Source organism: Thermobia domestica, chromosome 8, assembly GCF_964235325.1.
Source record: "Thermobia domestica chromosome 8, izTheDome1.hap1.1, whole genome shotgun sequence".
NCBI classification, from domain to species: Eukaryota; Metazoa; Arthropoda; class Insecta; order Zygentoma; family Lepismatidae; genus Thermobia; species Thermobia domestica.
Genome location: NC_137461.1, coordinates 32,718,837 through 32,740,533, shown reverse-complemented (window position 1 = coordinate 32,740,533; position 21,697 = coordinate 32,718,837). Strand labels below are relative to the sequence as shown.

General features: G+C 37.3%; 1 protein-coding gene across 1 annotated transcript in view; it reads right to left on the bottom strand.

The window, feature by feature from the left end:
• Window positions 1-21,697, bottom strand: part of LOC145692078 (uncharacterized) — a 91,906-nt gene that overhangs the window by 38,289 nt on the left and 31,920 nt on the right. The window contains exon 2 of the mRNA XM_081767370.1: window positions 21,247-21,492. Coding sequence (XP_081623496.1) covers window positions 21,247-21,492 — 246 coding nt within the window. The remainder of the gene's footprint in view (window positions 1-21,246; window positions 21,493-21,697) is intronic.

Sequence of the window (21,697 nt, the reverse complement as noted above, 5' to 3'; positions counted from 1 at the left end):
ATGCTGATCTTTCTCGAATTTGCCAGAATATCATCCATGTTTGTTGTGGTTGGCTGTGGACTGTAAGGAACTTGGATATCAAGATTTCCAAGTGATACACACTCATAGTCAACGTCTTGCGAATAAAATCAGAAAAATAAACACACTACTGAACAAGACTGCACATATTTAATATAAAAACACATTCACACGTGACGTTTCGATCTTCTAGCCAAGATCCTCATCAGACGTACACTCTGATGTGTTCAGCAATGTGTTTATTTTTCAACATTCCCAGAACAAAAGAGTCTGAACAATTTTTGGAGATGGGGCTGTTGATTTTGATAACGTATCATGTCCACACATGGCAAAAAATTTCTTCACAAGCCTATGTATCATTTGCGACATTACGGAGCTCACACCTAAAATTGAACGCTGGTCTCCCGTGCTGAATGTAAGTACCATAACCACCTAACTATGAGGAAGTTCCCGGTATGGTTGTATGTTTAGATCTATCTCAGGTACTTGTATACATATCATTAAATGTTTACATTTGATACGGTTGTAGATTATTTAGTTTATTACGGGTACGCCATTCCGGCCTAATTCGAACACTACATGTATAATATCCTTTTTTATTAAGTATGATCTTTTTCTTTTTATCTTAAAGAATCTGTATTTTCAACTTGTATTTATAATTTAAAACTTGCTATAAAAATAAAGTAAGTTAAAAGTTGGCTTGTTCTGATCATGTAGCATTTTCATTCTACGTTAAGTCATTAAAAATAGCAGTCAAGTCACTTTGTAAAGCTGAGTTAATTTCATTGTAAAACATTCACTTTATTTGTAAGTAAATACTCATAAATTTATTGTGAAATTGTGTTTTTCTCAGCACTTAACACATCATTTAATATTATTCTAATTTTGTGTAGAAATATTTCATATAAAATTTATTATTAATCAACAACGTTTTGTTTTTAATTGGAACACGTTATAGTTCTGACTAACAGGTCGTTAATGATTTCGCTTCGTAGTAATTATAGTTTATGGTCCATATGATTCCCAAATGTTTCAATTGACTTTTTACATTATAAGCTATTTGAGTATCTGAAGATTCATTTAAACAAATCACAGTATTCTGATTGATTTGATTGATTTTAGTTTAGCGTCCCTTTCAGCAGCGAGGATATATGAGATGTGGACTTACTGATTAACGTGGAATCCGAACCACATGAGCTCCCGCCGGGAATTGAACCCGGGTCTCCCACACAGTATTCTGAGCAGTGAATGGGAATAACATAACACAACACGCAATTAATCGCAAAACAATAAATTTTTGAAATAAATATGTCCTCTAAAATTTAGAATTGCTTTTGAACAGTTTCTATGAAGAAACTAAACCAACATAAACGTAACTATAACTAATTTTGAAAAAAAATACTCCAAAATTCATTCTAATGCTCATACGATAAGCCTATAAATTAGTAAACATAATTAGTCATTACGATAAAGATAACCAAACTTATTCTAACGAGAATAAATAATACATTGCTAATTAAAAGTTCAATTTAAAAAGTAATGTTAACTCATTTAATTTTTTCGTACAAACATGGAAGCCGAAATACAATCGGAAGTATATTTGTGGGCAATACAAATTTTCATAATGTAGTTTTTTTCATTTATTTCATAAATAAATCTGCTTTTACCTTTGTGTTAAACAAGTTCATCATATGAAAATGAAATGAAATGAAATGAAATTTTTGAGTTTAAGGTCCCACAATTATGCTAAAGGTGGCTATGATTAAAGCAAGTGAATGATGATGGAAGAATTGGTGGTGGGGGAGAAAGTGGGAGGAGACGGAAAAATTTCGATGAAACTACTGAGCACGATGCTATCCACCACAATTTTACCTGGCAGGGGAAGGAACCAAAGACCCCACGTATTAGAGGTAAGCGCTATACCACTTGAGCCATTGTGCCCCGAAGTTCATCATATCAAAGTGATTGTATATTATAAAAATTATTAGATAATAATTCCATATAATACCCTTCATAGAATACATTACTAAAATAAATAATTGGCAGCTCTAAACAAATAATTATTATATAGTATAGAATGCTTCTATATTTTGGCAGGTGAAGAAATGGTGGAAGGTATGGAGTGGCCATATAGCGATATAAATCAAAACACTGAGGTTATCTCACGTGACTCAAACAGGCAATTTCATTGAAAGTTGAAAGAAAAAATTTGGTTGGTTTATTTTTAATGGAAATCTTCTTCAAATATTTATTTATTTACCTAAAAAAATTGATTTGAAAAACTAATATATATATTCAAAGTGACTTCCTTTTTCTTCGATACTTCTCAGTTCGAAAATTAAAGATTTACAGTACCAGGCTAGGACATGATGTTTTCCAGAGTTCATACATTCTACGTAAGTGAAACGAGCTAAGTTCTAAGTTAACATCATATTGTTTTAAAAAATAGCTCGGAAAGTATTCCGATTCATCTTTTCAAGCGAATTACTGTATTGTTGTTTAAGTTAGTTGTATGATTGAAAACCCTTCGTATATTATTATTGAAGAACTAGTTTAATGTTTCATTGATTGCATATAATCCAATATGCTTCACAAAGTATCGTAATATGCGTAAAATAAATCTTTCCACCATTTGCAAATAATGTTTCCCTTTATCATTTTCGATGCTGATAATTTCTAAAGTGATAATATTTGTGTATTGAAAGTTCTTATATTCTTATTTGTTTTTACGTTACAATTGTTTTCAATAAATAATGTCCTTATGTTGACAAAATCTTCATAGCCTTCGTTTTATCACTTACAAAGTTGTTCATCAGTTTCAGAAAGATTTATATTCATAAGAAATTTTCTGATTTAGGGATTTATTAGATAATTCTTGATGCTATTTTAATTACTTATACTAAAATTGTTAGTGACATGACATATTAAAATTAGGTAAGAAAAATTACCGAAAGTTATATTGAAATAGTGGAATACCGGTCACAATTCCCAAGAACAACTTTTCGCATCGGTTTGTAATCTCAAACCCCGATACAATCGTCGAGCAATAAAGTATTGCCATAGAGAAGTAAATTTCAGACAGGTTAATGAAACTGACATGGTCACTAAGATGTCGCTACTGTCGATAGAAATTGAAAATAGTGTGCAACGTACTTTTCCACTCTATTGCGTACTTTAAGCTAACACGGTTATCGTTAGTTATTTCAGATGTCATAAGAAGAATAAAAAAAACATTAAAAAAACTGGTCGTTTTGTACCATCCACACTGATTAGGAGCACCAGTGTCATTTCAGATTTTGTTTGGGGACAAGATTCTTTAGTTCAAGAGTTCCACTTTTCTATCAGGACCGGCCCTAGGTAATTTGCTGCCGCGTGCAATGGTATCATTTGCCGCTCCTCTTTCTTCAGAAAGAACAAATCTAAAAAGCCGCGATTTTAACTATGTTCCCCATCATGAACAACGAAGTGAAGGGAAAGATTATTCACACTCACAAAGGCCTAAACACTCACAAATACAAGGACGTTGTGTGTTTTTTTCTTCAAATAATAATCTATTGGTAGTGAAAGATGCGTAAAGCAAACACAGTTGCAGAGAAAATAATAGAATTTCAATATCGAGCTTCAATCTCAATATATCAGTTTGCTATTTCAGTGTAACTAGCCCTTTTTATCTTTATTTCTTGATTTTCCTTCAACAACTGTTAAAAAGTTTTAAAAAATGTATCCACTTTCAATGATAAGGAACTTGTTTGTAACAAAGATAAGATTAGTTTTCATATCGAAACTTTATCTCAAATGAACAGGTGTTCGCTACTGTTCGAGAATTGACTTCTAGTATTTGACAAGAATCAAATAATTAATGCTGGAATTTGTTTGACAATTTGCTTTAGTACTGTCCATGCGATCTTAAACTAATGCGACCCGAATATGACTTATGAATGTTGTATTCAAAGTGAACGTCAGCCTAGTAAATTTAATACCACCATCAGTAAGTCTGTTTCCAACCAGAAATAATACAGTTACTACAAAGTTTTCCGCCACTCGAAACTTGGCCAAGGTGACCAGAACGTTTACTTTTAAAAACAGGACGCATACGAATCGAACGCATACGAATTGTCCCTGCCCTCCAAAAATGATGACTCTGTTTGGGAGCAAATAAACTGATTAACAAATTATAAAGGAACTTATGTGATAAACATAACTTGAACTGTTTGAATGAAAAAAAGTATGAATGAGAAAGAACTGTACATTGAATGAATAGAACCATGTGAGCCATAAATTATAATAGAACCTTCATTTCTTGCTTCATACATTTGTAAACATTTGTTAGCATAAAGAACCATAAAAATGTTATCTAAATAATATCTACAAAACATGCTGATAAATATACGTACGTGTTTAGTTGTGTATATTAGACTGTTATTTATTACTGTTCACTGACGTCACAGATGAAATCAAACTTTTTTTCTTCCAGTTTTACGCACCGATGAGTAATGTAAATGTCTATTGTGAAGAAACGAAACTGAAAGGACAGCTTGTTGAGTCTGAGAAGCACGGAAGTGGTTGAGCAAGGCAAGTAGTAAAGTAGCTTTTTAAAGACTTTTCTAAATCCATACGTATTTATTCCTTCGCGTACTCAAACACCAAAATTAAACCAATCAGTTAGGTTTATGAATGAAGGGTAACATGACATTTATTTTGTAGTAGTAGATAGCCTAGATCAGCGTTTCCCAACCGGTGTGCCGCGAATGAATCGCTGGTATGCCGCGAAGAAATCGAAACAAAATTATCATTTCTATAGCAACCAAACTGCAAGGCATAGGAAAGATGTATATTTGTATTTCACAGGGAAAAAAATACTGCAACTGTAATATATTATTTTACATATATATTACTGGGTAGCAAATTGTATTTCGGAAACAGAATTTTATTTGCCAGAGCCTCATGCACATTTCCACAGTTTGTTTGTTCGTTCGTTATTTAGTGATCTTTCTAAGGCTGGATACAGTTTTCGAAAAATAGAATGTATTTTTAAAAGGCAATAGCTTTTAAAATATTTCCAATATTTCATTCCAATTCTTTTCTATTGAAAAATAAGCATAATGATTTACAACAGGGGAAAACCAGTAACCGAGCTTCTCAGTGAGAAGATCAGTAATCACAGAAAAAGAATTACCACGGTATTTTATATATACATTTAATAATAATAATAATAATAATAATAATAATAATAATAATAATAATAATAATAATAATAATAATAATAATAATAATAATATATATGAGTGCACCGCGAGAATTCAAGTTACACCCGTAGTGTGCCGCAAGCTGAAAAAGGCTGGAAACGCTGGCCTAGATGGTGAGTCTCTTTCTAAGAGGAAAATAATAATGTTTCAAAAGATGTATTTCTTTTACACAGGCATGAAGCAAACGATTGATTTAAAAAAAAAATTTATATTCATAAAGTAAAGTTTATGTTACAGAAACAAACAGATAGAATATAAGTTTTTCATGAAAGCAAATGAAATCTTTCACTTTTACGTTCCACGATTATGCTGTGTAGGTTAAACGAAACTGTAATGGTAGGAAATGAATGAAATGGTGGAATAAAGAAAGTAAGAGGAAACGGCAGAACCCCGAGAAAACCACGCAAATGGTATTTATCCACCATAAAGTTCACTTAGCGTAAGCTGAGATAGAAGTAGGAACCCCACGAATCAGAGGTTAACGCTCTACCACTGAGCTACCGCGGCTCTGCTATAAATCATTCAAATGGGGAAAAATCACGTCGGAAGAGAAAAGAATTAGACCCTTCATAGTAAGATGTTAATGTTAGATGAAAATGTTATATTTCTACATGATACAGTCTATCTGATTCTTCTACGAAAACATAATTTTAGCTTATTTTGTGAGTGTAGATAGAGACATTAAGGTTGTTGTTTCTGCTCCCATGTAAATCAAAATGATGTCTGAAAAGCTGGAGTTTCAGGAACTGAAGTAAAGAAAATACCTGCTTAATCATGTTTATATTTATCAAATATTTACATGCAAACGTCGATTAATATTTTGACAACATAGGCCACACTGACCTCTCAGACCTTTCAGAGGCCATCTAAACTGTTGGTAGACAGTGTAGAAGCTGCCAGTTTATTAGCTAAACTGTGAGTATTTAATTAGACTCCTCAGTAGCACAGCCAGAATTTTACTTCAAGACGCTATAGAAATTTAAGTTTCTACGTTAACCACAGTACATATAATTTGAAAATAAGCCTACATTTAAATTAAAACACACGCCATGTCATACTGTACTGTACATCCTTTTTTTCTAAATAATTCCTTCTGAAATCATAAAAATGAACAGCAAATATCTCCGTCTATGCGTTGTACTAAAATCCTAATAATAAACAATCACTCCAATATAGATTTTTTTCAGTTATACTGAGTCAAACTTGAATGTGGCTCTTACCGCGTAAGTGCCGTGTTACAACACCGGTTGTGTTCTATATGCCGGGGCAACCTCTACTGAATGTTGTCTGACATAATACAATATGCTCCTTTGCTTTTGGAACAAGTCTCTTTTCAGGCTTTCCACAAGCCAAAGACGGTGCAGACTCGACAATGGGACAGGCGCTGCTCGAGGAGTCTGAAAGCACAATATTCTATAGTCTATTGGCTTGCACCTGGACTCTTGATAGGGATGTCAGGGAAAGTAATTTGCGGCAATTCCAGTTTCCGGTTGCATACGGTGATAGAATCCTGGTTCACGTCTTGTCCATAGAATATTGGGTTTTTAATTCTGGTACATTTCAGTCAGGACATGAGCCTGGTAGTACGTGCCATTGATTTTGACGTTTCGTTCCACCTTTCGGAGACGCAGGTTGCCCCTGTATGAGCGGTTCTAACTGCTCGTGCCATTTCTATGATGCGTTATAGCATGAAACGTTGAAAAGGGCAACAATGAACCACTCAGAATCTGTTCAGTTTCGGCAACATCACACTACGCTATATCAGAGATGGCGTGGGTCAATGAAAATTTGACCCATGACCCACTAACTCACCACCCACCGTGATCCATGATTCACTGACTCAGTACTCACTGTGGTACATGATTAGCTGCACCTAGGACCCACCGTGACCCACTCTAAGCCACGACCTACCATGACCCACCATTCACCGTGATCCACTCTGACCTACTAAACACCATGATCCACCACCCATCCTGACACATTCTGACTCACCAACCACCATGATCCACTCTCTGCCACAACCTACAATAGCCTTCTCCTGCCCACCATGACCCACTCTGACCCACCACCCATCAAAACCCATCGTCAACAACTGTGATACATTACCCACGCCTTCCTCTCCACTGACTAAAGAGTTTACACTTGTAACAAAAAAACAAGCTGTGAAGTAATCTCTGATCAGGTTTTGAATTTCTAAGGTCAATCACTCAAACAACGCTCTCTTACAATACCGATAAATCTGACCTTTACGATATAAAATGGTAAAGTGTCTGTAATGAGCATATTACAATGAATTTCAATTTTATTATCATATATAGTCATTTCCTTCTTGTATTACATATACTCTTCAGTAAAAAATGATGAAATATGAAAGTCTAAATTCGGGGTGAAGCAGACCAACGTAAAGGAAAAAAACAGTGTAGACTCCACTGTGTCTCAAATGCCAAGTATTAAGTCCTATACCTATTACTATTATTACAATTAACAAACATCAATATCCAAAAGTGCCTGAAGCTCTTTTTTCAATTACATATGCTCATCTTAGGTAAGTAAACAGAAAGAATTGAAAAAAGAAGAAAAATAGAGACCTTGAAATTAAAACGTAGACAAATTACTAAGGTTCAGAAGATATTGTCTACAGTGCACTGAGCATAGTGGGTCGGTGAGTCAAAGTGAGTCAGAGTGGCTCATGATGGGTAGTGGATCGCAGTCGCTCACGTCTTGTTGACCTAGAAGCCATTGACTCACTCACAAAACTAGACTCATTTGACCACGACCCACCGATCCACTCCATCTCTGTTCTCAACCACATTGCTCTACTGCATAATTAACGAGATAATGTCACTTGCCTTCTGACAATCTTAAGGTGATGATTTGGGCATGCGCGGTACAGTTGCAAATTCAATTTGGCTCAATATAACTGAATCAACCTTTGTACATGTCGCTTCGTTTGCCTGTATAACGAAGTTCCTAAAAGATTACCTAAATATGATATAGTTTTTAGGTGGTTGGTTGGAAAACCTTTCTATGTGTTGCATGTTAACAATCAAAGCTTTTAATTAAGCTACTTATAATGTACAGAGAGCCGAAGGCTCTGGTGAAACAACTACTATAAATAAAATCATTACAGTGTTTTGTTTTTAAAAAATGACTTCCAAAGAAATGTCATTTTTGCAATAAATCATACTTTATGTTTTTTTTTTTTTTTTTTTTTTGGAAAATTTATTATGTTGCCTTATTAAAAGCATCATTAATGAAACATTTACAAAATATGAAAAAAAAATGGAATCGTTCTGGGAGACGTTTCTGCGTTCAACAGTTTATTACATTTACGCATGCATCAATCGAGGCAGACAAAATAATATTCGCAAATGATTTAGAAGGCTTTTTATAAAAGAAGAAGAAGTTTTGTAAAGCTCCTTCACTTACAATTTGAACAAAATAATGGAAATTGAATCTAAGTGTGAAACGAATTTTCACATTTTAAGGGGTTCAGTTATTACGACGTAATATTTTTTTTTTTTATACTAACAACTAGATGTTGATCCCAGGAAAATTGTTTGCACAATATAAGCTGCTGGGGTGCGTGAAAAGTTCTACCTGTATTTGGTATGTATATGAAAGTAAAGAGAACACAAAATGAAACTCGACTAGGACTTTGTATAATCACAGCATGATCAATGATCTTTTGTTATATTTTCGGTAAGAGATGAATCCCACATTAATAAAATTTCGCAGACTTGGAGTCAGGGACGGCCTTAGGTGGTGGGGGCCCGATTGGGAACATTTTGCGGGGCCCCAGGTTTACAGCTAATTTGCACCAACGTCTGTAGAACCTATATAGATTGCGCTCTTCCTGCTGGTCTACTGTTTACACTCATTTCCCCTCGTAACGGTTTTCCATCTGCAAAATGTTCTGGTGAAAGTGCTCACTCTGTTCATTACTTATAACAGCTAATTTTTCAGAGAAATAGCTCGAATGAAAATGCAGACAGTGAATTAGTTTTAAAATACATATTTCACCCTTATGCCTCGCAGTTTTTCAAGGAGACTCCGTACTAGTATTGCATACTTTTCTTCTCTTACAAGTAAACCTATCGATTTCGAAATCTAGTTTCTTGACCAAACTTTGAAGAGAAGTGTGGAATATCAAAAAACGATCGTAAGCAAAATTTAAAGTGCTTCCGTCCATAAAGACGGTAGCATTGGCCAAAATCCTGATTGATCAGAATAAGTCATAACAACGTGTTTCAAGGTTGAAAATTTCGTTTTATTTGTAAACAGGGTAAAGAGATGAAAAACAAAAACACATTAGCCTACACCGGGAGGAAGTAGACATCTATTTAAGGGTATGCTTATCGTCGTCGCCATCTTGAAGTCGGCCATCTTGTATCTCGCTCAACTTTTTTAAATAGGAAGGGAGTCATGTAATATATCGAATTGGGCTAGAATTTTACGAGAAATACAATGGTGAAGTCTGTGTTTTCCTAAGTTTATATTTGTAAAATATAATGAAATGCACATTGATATAAATTCGTTGGTTCAAGGATTTCTTTACAGCTGTATCTATTTAAAAAGAATTCAACTCAGGAAAACCTAATAAACGCTAGAGGGAACATCGTAGGTAGCTCCTTGTGAAAGGTATAATTAGCTTGAAAAATTGTTATCGACTGCAGACAAACGTAAAAAGACAAGGAAACGTAAACGTAAAAAATAAATAAACTACTGCAGAATTAAATACAGAAAATATTTACCTATTCCCGTAAACTTTACAAATAATTCATTTATTTGTTAGGGAGAGGCCATACCCTTCCTTGTGGAGTCTATAGAGTATTGCAATATGTTGTTGAATGTACTTGACAACCGAGAATAGCAGAAACATCTTAACGGTACCATAGCCACTTTGCCGGGGCGACCCCCGCGAGCTGAATGTAATGTATTAATTACATGTATTAGGAGCAAAATTTAGTGATAGGGATCATAACACACTTGTTTGTTCTGGGGCCTAATATGCTGTTAAAATGCAGTGGAACGTAGATTAGACTGGACAGTAGAGTAGAGGGCACTAGCGCGGGGCCTCCTTAGGCGTGGGGCCCGATTGAGAGCAATCGGTCCAATCAGCTTAAGGCAGGCCCTGTTTGGAGTTGAAGTACTCACCTAAGGCAATTTTCACAGCCTCCACATCAACAAAATTCTTCCCAGTGAAGAAGGTTCGCCAAGCGCGAATTAGATGGAAGTCTGTAGCAGTCAATTTAAGGGAATAGGGCGGATGGGATAAAACGTCACAATCAAAATCCATTTGTTTCTGACATGTCGTCGCAGCAGTATGTGGTCTAGCGTTATCATGTTGGATGATAACTCCTTGACGATTGACAAGGCCTGGCCGCTTCGACCGCGATAGTTCTTGCAGTTTGTCTTGCTATTGGCAGTAAAAGATCGCATCAATGTTTTTTATTAGGTTTCAGAACCTTCAATGAATTGTGCCTTGAACATCCCGCCACAAACTCAAAAATACATCCTTGAGTATACTTCTTGTTTGGACGTCGATAGAGGCAGTTCAGAAACTTCATACAGTTCTGGAATAACACATTTCTTATCCCTGTGACAATCCGTAACAAGAGGTGGTCATTTTTGTACCGGAAAAGCAAATAAACACACGTCTCGACTTGTCCTTCATGTTAGTTGCATTCAGCTGATATGGAAGGCAACGATCAAATTTTCTGGCTAAACCCAGCGCAACAAGGCTTCTTTCCACTGTTGTCTGTGTACATGAAAATTTTCTACTAATTTCTCTATCGTTGGGATTCAGACTGACTGTTGTTCTTTACTCCACATCCTCTTATGAAAATTATGATGGATGCCCAGATAATGATTGATCTTAAAAGCTTCTGTAGCCGTCTCTGAGTACCGAAACCACCGATATGTGCTATTGTCAATTAGATCCTCATCATATACTTGCCTAACGCTACTACCACCATTATCGAACCCAAACAGTAAACATTGTCTGATGTGTTCCTTATTGGTCTCCGTTTAGGATTTTAACAATACTCTCTCCAGTTACATGCCCCTAGTACCCACTCATTGGCTGCTGCTACTCTAATGGTCTCCCAATAACGTGATCACCGATTTCAGTTCTTGACGCATCATGTATTTGGTCACAACACCATTTAATAGCGACCCATCACTAACGACCTCATCATCACTGCCACTAAAAGCTGGCTGAAGATAGTGGAAGAGTGGTGGCTTCCGTGTTAAATAGCCCATTTGCTCTACTCCTCTTGAGACAGTTAAATTTTCCACTTACACTCAATTACTGCATATTTATGCACCTGATGTTTGAGTAGGGAAAATATTGCAAAACACCCACTGAAGAAAAATCTGGATACGCCCCTTAAGATGGGGAGTCTGTAATATCCAGTTGTATAACGGGATAAAATCAGAGATGAATTTTATTCTTAGAATACTAAGTCCATATCCAAAAGGCATTCCTCGCCATCTTTTACCGTTTCTCCTGTATAAAGAAAACTATTGAAATTAAAAATAGCAGCATACTTCTATAAATATCGGATACAATAGAAGCCTAAAGTCGGAGAGAGAACAAATTCTTAGAAAACTGAATCGAATTTGAGAAGAACAATCTCAGTATCTGTAAGGGCAACTCATAAGCTTTGGAATATTCTAGTACACAACACATCTCTATTTAGTAGATAATAATGAAAGCAGTTTAACTCTAATCTTATAGCAATTGTGTTACACTCCCTACTGATACCTTCCTCCCAACCAAGTCTTGTCTTTGAAGGCAAGAAATCCAGTCATTGCTGATTCCACATCGTACTAGTTAGTGACGCATCGTGATTACAAAAATATACCGTGGACAGAAGTAGATATTAAGCCAAAGGGGCAAGATCAGGACAATGTTCCGGGTGTAAATTAGTTCGATACCGTCATGTTCCATTCTCTTGTTGAGTTTTTAGATTCTAGTGTGTGGTTTAGCGTTATCCTGTTTCAGAAGGCCACACTTTCGGTTAACCAACGGAGGATATGTTGGCGAAGAGCAACATACATCCCGTATTCACAAACCAGGTTAGCATTGCTGATACTACCACTAGTAATTAACTCAAAGTGAATTATATTCTTATATTTCCACCATACACAGGATATAAGATTGTGTTTGAAAAGGTCCAGTTGACCATCGGTTCTGGAACTTGCTCCTTGCTCAACCACTGTTTATGGACGGGAAAGCACCTACTTTCAATCGCATGTTACAATCCGTTTCAGGAAACGAATATCGCCCTGATTTTCCAGCAGTTGTCGGTACACATTCACAGTCCCCTGGGTCTGAACCGAGGTTAACTCATGCAGAACAATGCGCCAGCTCCTGATGACTATCAAGATTTCGTGAATTTGACACACTACAGTGGACTAAAACATGCCGAGTTGGTTTAACATTCATCGTGTCTTGGTCAATAAAGATTCCCCGATGACGTATCGTCTAACTTCAGAATCTGTTACACTTAGACGACCGGGCCTTGACTGATCTTCGATACATTTACAACCTGCACGAAATTTCGGGAACTAAAGAGTTACTGCACTCATCGTTTGTCGCATACTAATGTTCTGGGTTTCAGTCACAACTTTATGCCTGAGTGCAATTTCATACAAGGTACCAACTTAATGGTGGCCTTCATGTTAAATAGTCCACTTGACGCTCTCTTTCTTGGGACGGTTTAACCTTATACTTACGATTTGTGGGGTAGTGACCTAATTTCTCTGTTTACATGTATTAAGTACATTACACTTTAGTTAGAAGGGATATTTGGTAAATTATAGAACAGCGCTATTCACCCTTAACTTTCCCGTCCCTTTTCTCCGTGTTCCTTTTCTCTTCGCTTGTCGAGCTGCAGCAAACAGTATATGTAAGTGTATATTTGGTCACTTTTCGAATTGAGAGATCTGGTACCATAGCTATTTGTAAGAAGGCACGTGATCGCAGTTGCACATTCTGATTGGTTAATAGGTATTCTCTCAGCGATGTATAGGGAACAAGTGAAAGGGTTCATCGCTTGTCCTCTTCAACGGTATGTAGAACATATATCGTAACTTGTGTAGAAAAAAGTTTATTTTTATTAGTGTTGTAATCATTCGTTATTCTGTATGTGGGTATTTAATGGAGGAGTGAGACAGTAAAAGAAAATAGTATTTTTGGAATATCCTCAGTTCTTGCTCCGATCTATAATTAAGGCAGTGGATATATTAAAACAAATTTCAAGTTAGAACATGTGGTGTAGTATAATGGTATGCAAAAGGCATATGTATATTGAAATCGATAATCAAAGAAATTTAAGATTCATATATGTTTTATTCTACGTGTGAGTTGTTGACATCTATTCTTATTTTTGAAAGTCCTTTTTATATTTTATTTTTATTTATTTATTTATTTTTGTTTTGTTAATAAAATTTTGTTATGTTAATGGAAGGTGTTTGTCAAGCCAAACATTTACTCAATCCTGCAACCAATGAAGACTGAATATTTAAATGTGCTTAACGATTATCTCTATTCGAGCTTTATTCTCATTTTTACATGCGCTAAGCGACATTGCATACATACCTGTTGGGATTACCTTTCTCAGGAAGGCTAACTTCCGTTTTGTGAAATATTAAAGGATCGTGATGATAATAGTGATTTTTATAATTCAGTCTTTGTGAAAATTGAACTTTCTGGGAGGGAGCTGGCAATGGCAAAATTGCCCTCCAACAATGCTACAAAGTGATTACGGTATATACATGTACCTGTTTTATGGATTGTAGAAATAATGCAAGACTTATGACTTAGCCCGGTTTTATAAACTATCATTATGATGTTTAGTGTTGAAACTGGAAATCGTAAATCTACTTTTTGAATATGACACAAATCTAGATAAAATTTTATCTTGAGACCCTCAAGCCGATTTTGTTCGTGAAAATCAATGTTGAAACCTGAAGTTGTATTAGATTTCTACCATTTTCGAGCTTACTACAGAAATTAGATTAGAGATGAAAAATATTCTTCGTTTAATCGATATGTTTTATCGATTTGAGGAAAAAAACTTTTTGCTATATATATTACCGTTTATGTTTTATTGCATTGAATTCCACAATAAACTGATTTCTACGACTGCCGGTTTCAATATAGAGTTAAGGAATAACGCCTATCCTTGGTATGCTGAATTGATACCATAAACATTCTTTTTCTTGAAAATAAAATCTTTGAGTTTTACATGCCAGGGTTATCCCGGCTAGGCTAAAGGAGACGGTGATGATGAGAAATGAATGAAGAAAATGGGACGAAATGGGAGAACCCCGAGGAAACCAACGCACACGGTGTTTGTCCACCACAAAGTTCAGTTGGCGGGAGCAGGGTTTGAACCTGGGAAACCATTCATCAGAGGTAAAGTCTCTACCACTTTTTATTGTATTTATTTAGAGCAATATAGAATACATTCTGTGGTACAGTTGCATGAGAGACATATATAGAGATATACTTACATGCATAGGCTTAAATGTAAAGACTAATATGAACACCTAAAATATATGTGCAAGGAGAATATACAATATGAACAACATGATAGTTTAAGAGTAAACATCGGGAGTCACCTGAAGAAATCGAGTGAACAATCTTTGCTCGTCTAGATGAGTAAACTGTTTTTTCCGAACTCGGTTCAAGTATGTCAGGTATAGATGTCGGTCACAGAAAGGTCGGTAGTTGTTTATAAATAAAATAGTACAGCAGGTGAGCCAGGTAACTGCTCGTTGTTTGGTAGGCGGGAACCACTCATATTCCGGAAATAAAAGATCAAAGGTGAAACATCTCCCTGAACAGCGATAAATCAGCCCAAGAAAGGGACACAGTTTGTCTCGCAGGTTGCGTAGCCGTGCATCGTGTATATCGGTGTTCTAAAGTGTCCACCTGCGGACAGAATTCACATATGTCGGAAGTACTCCTACCAATCTGTAACAGACTGGCTTTTGTGACAATCAAGTTATTTACTAAACGATACCAGGCTACTCTCATTGGGGATGTAAGATACGGCGCTTGAATGGTATGCCAAATAGCAGGCCAATTGTGGTGTGATTCTCTGACTTGACATAGGGGGATGATATTTATCAATTCAGGTTGCAACAATGTGGTATAGAGAGAGTTATTAGTCAAAGACGTGGAAAGATTTTCACTCGGAACCATCGACCAGGCCAGGCTGAACTGTAAGATGTATGTTGGACACGATTCAGGAAAACGAACGTGGGCAGGATTGTTCCCTGGCCATAGGCGATCTACCCAGCATTGGAACCATTGCGCAGTGTGGGAGGAGGCATGTTCCAAATGATGTAGAGCGGTGAGCATGTAAAGACCTCAACAGTTGTTACGCACACTGATTAGATTTAAACCGCCACGTGCAGTTGGAAGATATAAAACTCGTCGTTCCACGCGAAACATGTAGCCTTTCCATATGAACCAGTCAAATAATGAATCAATTTGGCTCGCAATTTGTCGGGCAGTGTAAAAAGACGCGCTAGAAACCAAAGTTTAGAACTAATATAAATATTCAGATAGTGAATGCGTTGAGCTAAAGTAAAAGTTCATGAGCGGCACATTGCGAAGTTCATACGCAGCACCTGGAGTAATGGCTGCCAAATATGGTCGTAAGACGTGCGGAATACAACTTGAAATCGGACACTTAAAATGACTGATTCTGTTGTGCAAGTCAGAGAGGCTAATACATCCCTGGGAAGCAAGGTCTGAAAGTTATTGACCGTCAAAAGAGTTGTTTTTTGTAGGTTAAGTAGCAAACCACTCGCTAGGGTAAACTTTTCGTAACTCTGAGACAAGTTGAGCAGTGGTAGCACAGAGGAACCTTAAATCATCCATATACAAAACGGCTGTCAATTGATCGAAACTGTGAAGAACCGATGTAGGGAGTTGCTGGAAATGATGAAGACGAGGATCTAGTGCAAGACAAAACAATATTCCCGAGAGAGCGCAACCTTGTATGACTCCTTCATGAATCCCAAAACGGGGAAGAAGATGGCTTTTAAGTTGTAACTGGGATGTAGAATTGTGATAAAGCTGGAGCAGAACGGTAAATATCTGAGAAGAGAAGTGATAATGTTGCAAGACTTCAAACAAATAAACCTGGTTTAGGATGTCAAAGGCTTTTCAAAAATCGCATGCAAGAACTCCTACTGGAAGAAATTGAAATTGGGCATAAGCATGGAAGTCGCGAATGGTCGCAAGTGTGGTATGAATATTGTGGGAGGGATGTAACGCCGTTTGAGCGGGGCAGATGTACGGAAGGATAACTTGCTTAATACGAATGGGTTAAAGCTTAGCAAAAAATTTTGTAATATGGGTTTAAAAGTGTGATCGGGGGATAGTCCGCCACGCTTGTCGGATTTCCGCCTTTGGGTAGTAGAATGATAACTCCTGAACGTTGATAGACCGGTCCACCTTGCAACAGAAAATTAAATAATTCACAGAGTATTGGACCGACTTGTGTAAAAAGGCTTGAGTAAAAGCAGTACCCGCTCCCATCGCTGCCCGTTAACTTGAGAGAGAGTTATTTCTATTTCTGATAGAGTGATGGGTGCAAGTAAAGAAGTGCAGTCTTGTTCGAATAGGCACAATGGGATCTTCGAAAGGAAAGGAGAAGGCACTGTATTAAGGTCGGGTAATGCATACAATGACGCGTAAAATTCCTGAAAATACTAATACAAGGTGTCTTTAATAGTGAGCTGTTGCCCATCTGAGGTGGACACATGATAGATAAACTGATGCTGTTCGCGATTAAGGCGTTTAACATAATGATACAAAGACTAAGGCTCAGAAACAAGTCTATTTGTCGTCCCGTCACCGATGTGAACGCTCAGAGATTGGGCATGTTGCACCTGTTTCAATTGGTGCTTAACACGCATGATCTCCGCTACTTGGTTGGTTCCACAGTTCGCATAAGACACTGTATAAAAATGTGTGCACCTTGCGATAGTTTTGACGATGTCATTTCCACATGCTTTCAAAGAAAGTTAGAATTTGGGGTTTAATGTAGTGACACCCCAACATGTTAATATAAGGATAGATCGTGTAGGATAGTTGCCATCGTCTCCAACTAGCATAAAATAAACACCGGACGTAGTCGATGGTTAAAAGTTGATTATTTAGTTTCCAATAACTACGACCGTACAATTTAGGAAGTGGCGGTCCGCTCCCGGCGTCGGAAAGCGGAATACCAGCTTAATATCTGTATGGTTTGTAAAGCAAGCCGCATATTGCTGTATATCAAATACTCTGCTTAGGAGGCTTGCCGGGAGATAGCATCGGTCCAAGCATGAGCCCACTTGGGTTGATTTGAAAGTAAAAATATGATTCTTATGAAAATGAAACCAAATGTCTTTTAAGCCCAAATGTGTAATAAAACGATGAAAAGCTGGAGATGGGTGATATTCACCGCTCGTATCTTCAGGAAACATGTGACAATTCATGTCTCCAAGACACAAAATCGGATATCGTGTAATAGGTAGCATGTCAACAACTTCTTCGTGATAAAAACGTACGCTGATTTGTCCCTGAGGGCCCGTAGACAGCCAAAATACATATACCATCAATAACACATCGAATGGCCCACCCTGACGAGGATAGGTGGATATGCGCGGCGTGGAGCCCTCGTTTCACAAGTAAAGCAGTGCCCAATGATGGGGGCGGAATATTGACAATGGCAGTATAATTAAACACAAAGGATAGGTCGGGATCCTTTACTTCCTGCAAACAATAAATATCAGTATCATGAAGCGCTATGATGTGCGCTAATAAAATTATAATTCGGTATGCTGCTTATAGAATTAATGTTTAAAGTTAAATACGAACGGGAGTTGACCCCCGCGTTCATAGCGTAAAACACAAGAAGCGTACCCACAAGATTATACCTTACAAGGCCGTAAAAATATCCAGGACACATACCTGCAAGTGTACCTTGCCCGCAGAAAACACATACACTGAATAAATCTCGTAAACACTATACATATTGTTGACCATACAGAAAAAAAGAAAAATAAGCACTGGATTGTAAACACAAAACCATGAACTTCTGGAAAATAGGTTAATATTGTTGCTATACACAAGCAGGAAAACTCCAAATTGACATAGCTTTCCCACATAATGCAGTAACACAAGCAGGAAGCAAAACACCAGAACAGCATGCAGCTGGTGATGACGAGACGAAGCAAAAAAAAACAGTGAATTCCTACCACGGTAGCTACTCCACAAGGTCAAGCGTCCGGAGGACACTCAGACTTTCTCGTATATTCGGTTTACGTTTTCTCACGTGTTTTACTGATAATGTAGGCGAAAAATAGTTTGTATCATCACTAAAGACGTCAACGGGCAGAGGTACAGCATGGCACCCCGTCTTCCAAATCAGTGGGAACTGAGGGTTGCTTAGCTGTTAATGTGGAAGCGGATGAGTCAATTGATGTCAATTCGGGAAAATCAGTTTCTGAAGTAGGCAGCGGTGTTGAGGAATGTTGGGACGTAGCGTCGGAATTTGTAGCACTAACAGAGGATGTCAAGGGCACAGGTCGTTCGGTTCCATGACGTGTAGTTTTTGTAACTTGACGCAGATCTGTCATTACAGGGGTGTCCTTTTCCAGGCGCATGGACTGGGCAGGACGTCGCCGCTGTTTACACGAGGTAAATTGGTGATCGAGTGATCCTCACTCGTGGCAAGTTTTTAACTGTCCTGGATAGGAGATGTTGCCTTTAATAGTGTCGAAATGTAATCGAGTAGGGATATGTTTTTAACGTCATCGAAAAAATTATGTTACCATTATAAAGGCGTGTAGGGTACACAGTTTTCCAGACTTCATACTCAACACTTTTAATTTCACCATAGTTACATAATACCTGAGACACTTGTTCATTAGGAAAATCGAATGGCAAGACCGTAATTTTAACTCTCATGAGTAACTCTATAAATTTAACTTGTGCGTCCATAATATACACATCACTGGCAGATTGATCAAAATGAGTAAAAGGTAATTTGTCTGGAGCATTAGACAAAAACGTTTCGTAACTATCACTATTTTTGAATTGAACAAACCTTCAAATATGTTGGGAAAATGTGCATATAACCATGCATGTAATTCAGCCAGGCTAGGGCGTATCGTGCGTGTGGTTTTGTCAAAATCAAATTTTACACTATTCTTGCGAAGTTCTTGCATAGTATCACTAACACTGAAGCCACAAAATACTACCAAAACTTGAAAATCCTCTTCAGTTATAAGTAATATGTCGAATAAAAGTTGGGGCCGCGGTGGCTCAGTGGTAGAGCGTTCACCTCTGGTGCTTGGGGTCCCGGGTTCGATCCCAGCCCCCGCCAAGTGAACTTTGTGGTGGACAAACACCGTGTGCGTGGGTTTTCTCGGGGTTCTCCCGTTTCCTCCCACTTCCTACATTCCACCATTTCATTCATTACTCATCATCACCGTCTCCTTTAGCCTAACCGGCATAACCGTGGGACGTAAAACTCAAAGATTTCATTTTTTTTTTCGAATAAAAGTTAAAGCTCGCAAAAAAAATTTACTGTTCCCGGAGCTTAACTATCAACGTCTACTCCTAGCAACAGCCAATCACCGAATCCAACCACTGAGCCTCCAAAGCCCCCACGATTCTCTTATTCTTATCTCTTACCGTTTCTATTCTACGAAAATTAATGTTGAAATTGTAAGTGATAGTGGAAGAGATTATGGTCGAGATAAAACACTTGGGCAAAGCTACTCAAGTGTATGCCTGAAAAAAACACTAGTGATATAGAATACGGTGTTTTGTAGGAATAATACTACGATATGTAAGCTCATGTCTTATCTTATATATGTGGGTTATTCACAATTATATAAGTTTGTATATATTAGTTACCGGCCTCTTCTGACTACCGATACGCTTCGCTGAACATTTATAACATCATGACACACTTATTTGGTACTTTTATAATCATAATAATATAGTAATATTCGTCTCTTTTTAGAGGTAGGTAGAGCTAGATTGAGTAAATTAGTCCGGAATCGATTCCTACTGCCGATTTTTTAAAAATAAAATCCTTTAATAAAATACAACAGTGTTTACAGAAGTGCTACAATATACATTTCTCTAATGCTAAGTAGAGAAAAGGTAGCTCAAGACATTATAGTCTTAAGACAGGATCTGCAGAGCTCCGGGCAAGCTACTAAGTAGAGTGGTGTAGGAAGTCCCAATGCTCCGAAGCAAGCAGTGAGGAGGTTAAGAGTCATAGAGCCCCACAACAGGCTAAGCGATTTAGGTTGGCATCCCGACAGAGCTCCGAGTAAGGAAAGGCAGGTGGAAGGGAAGCCCAGAGTTCCGCAGCAAACTCGAAGTTTTGAGGTTGGGTTTCCATTAGAGCTCCAGTTAAGCTAGAGAAGGGGCGACTAATCGCAGACTGCTAGTTGTCCGTTGGGGGGTAGTGGCGCTGCTGCTCCCTTGTCATTATGTGACTTGTAGGTGGGGCTAGTGGTTCTTCGTCTGCTTCTGTACTAATCCAACGTATGGTGAAGTAATTCATCATAAATACATGTGGTGTCGTGTGTGTGTCTGTGTGTGTGTGTGTGTGTGTGTGTGTGTGTGTGTGTGTGTGTGTGTGTGGTTTACAGATAGGAGCACGTGTAAGTTTTATAAACACAGGTACGTGGTACAAAATATTAATACTATAAGGTTTATTCTATAAAGTTGTGACTCTACGCGGTACTCAGCATTATTACTACCACTGGCTCCAATATGACTCAAAATTGATTTGAAATAATTACCAAATACATCATGATTTTGAAATTCTACATTTTCCCGACATATCAGTCTATTGTGAAACATCAGTTGAAAACCACTGGTTTAATATAGTATGTTCACGAGGTCAAATCTAAGTTGAAAATTAGAAAGCAATTGTACACTTACCCGTTGTATATCTTGTTACTATATCTGAATGTCTTCCTAGTATTTTGTTTTCAAATGGTGACCATTCTTCTCCCTGCTTGTCAGATCCCTTAGGAATGGAGTTCGCACATTTACCCGAACCAACTTCCGGGAAATTGGGTGACTGATATGTTGGTAAAGATTTAACATCTTCACTTGGGTCGGGATCTTCCTCTGATTCAGAAACGGTCTCGCTATCATCAATAGGTGCGTCTTCTGCAACTAGGCCTGCAAGAGAAAATGAATTAATATAAATTTTATTAGAAATAAACTAATAACACTTCATTACACTTTACTCTTTTCCTGGAAATAATCGTTATCATTGAAACTATTATCGTATCAAAGTAGAGAAGGTAACGTTTCTATGATACATCAATTTTTGAAAGTAGTTAATTTCCCTATAGAGGAAAATTCACATTTTTTTGACTTTTAG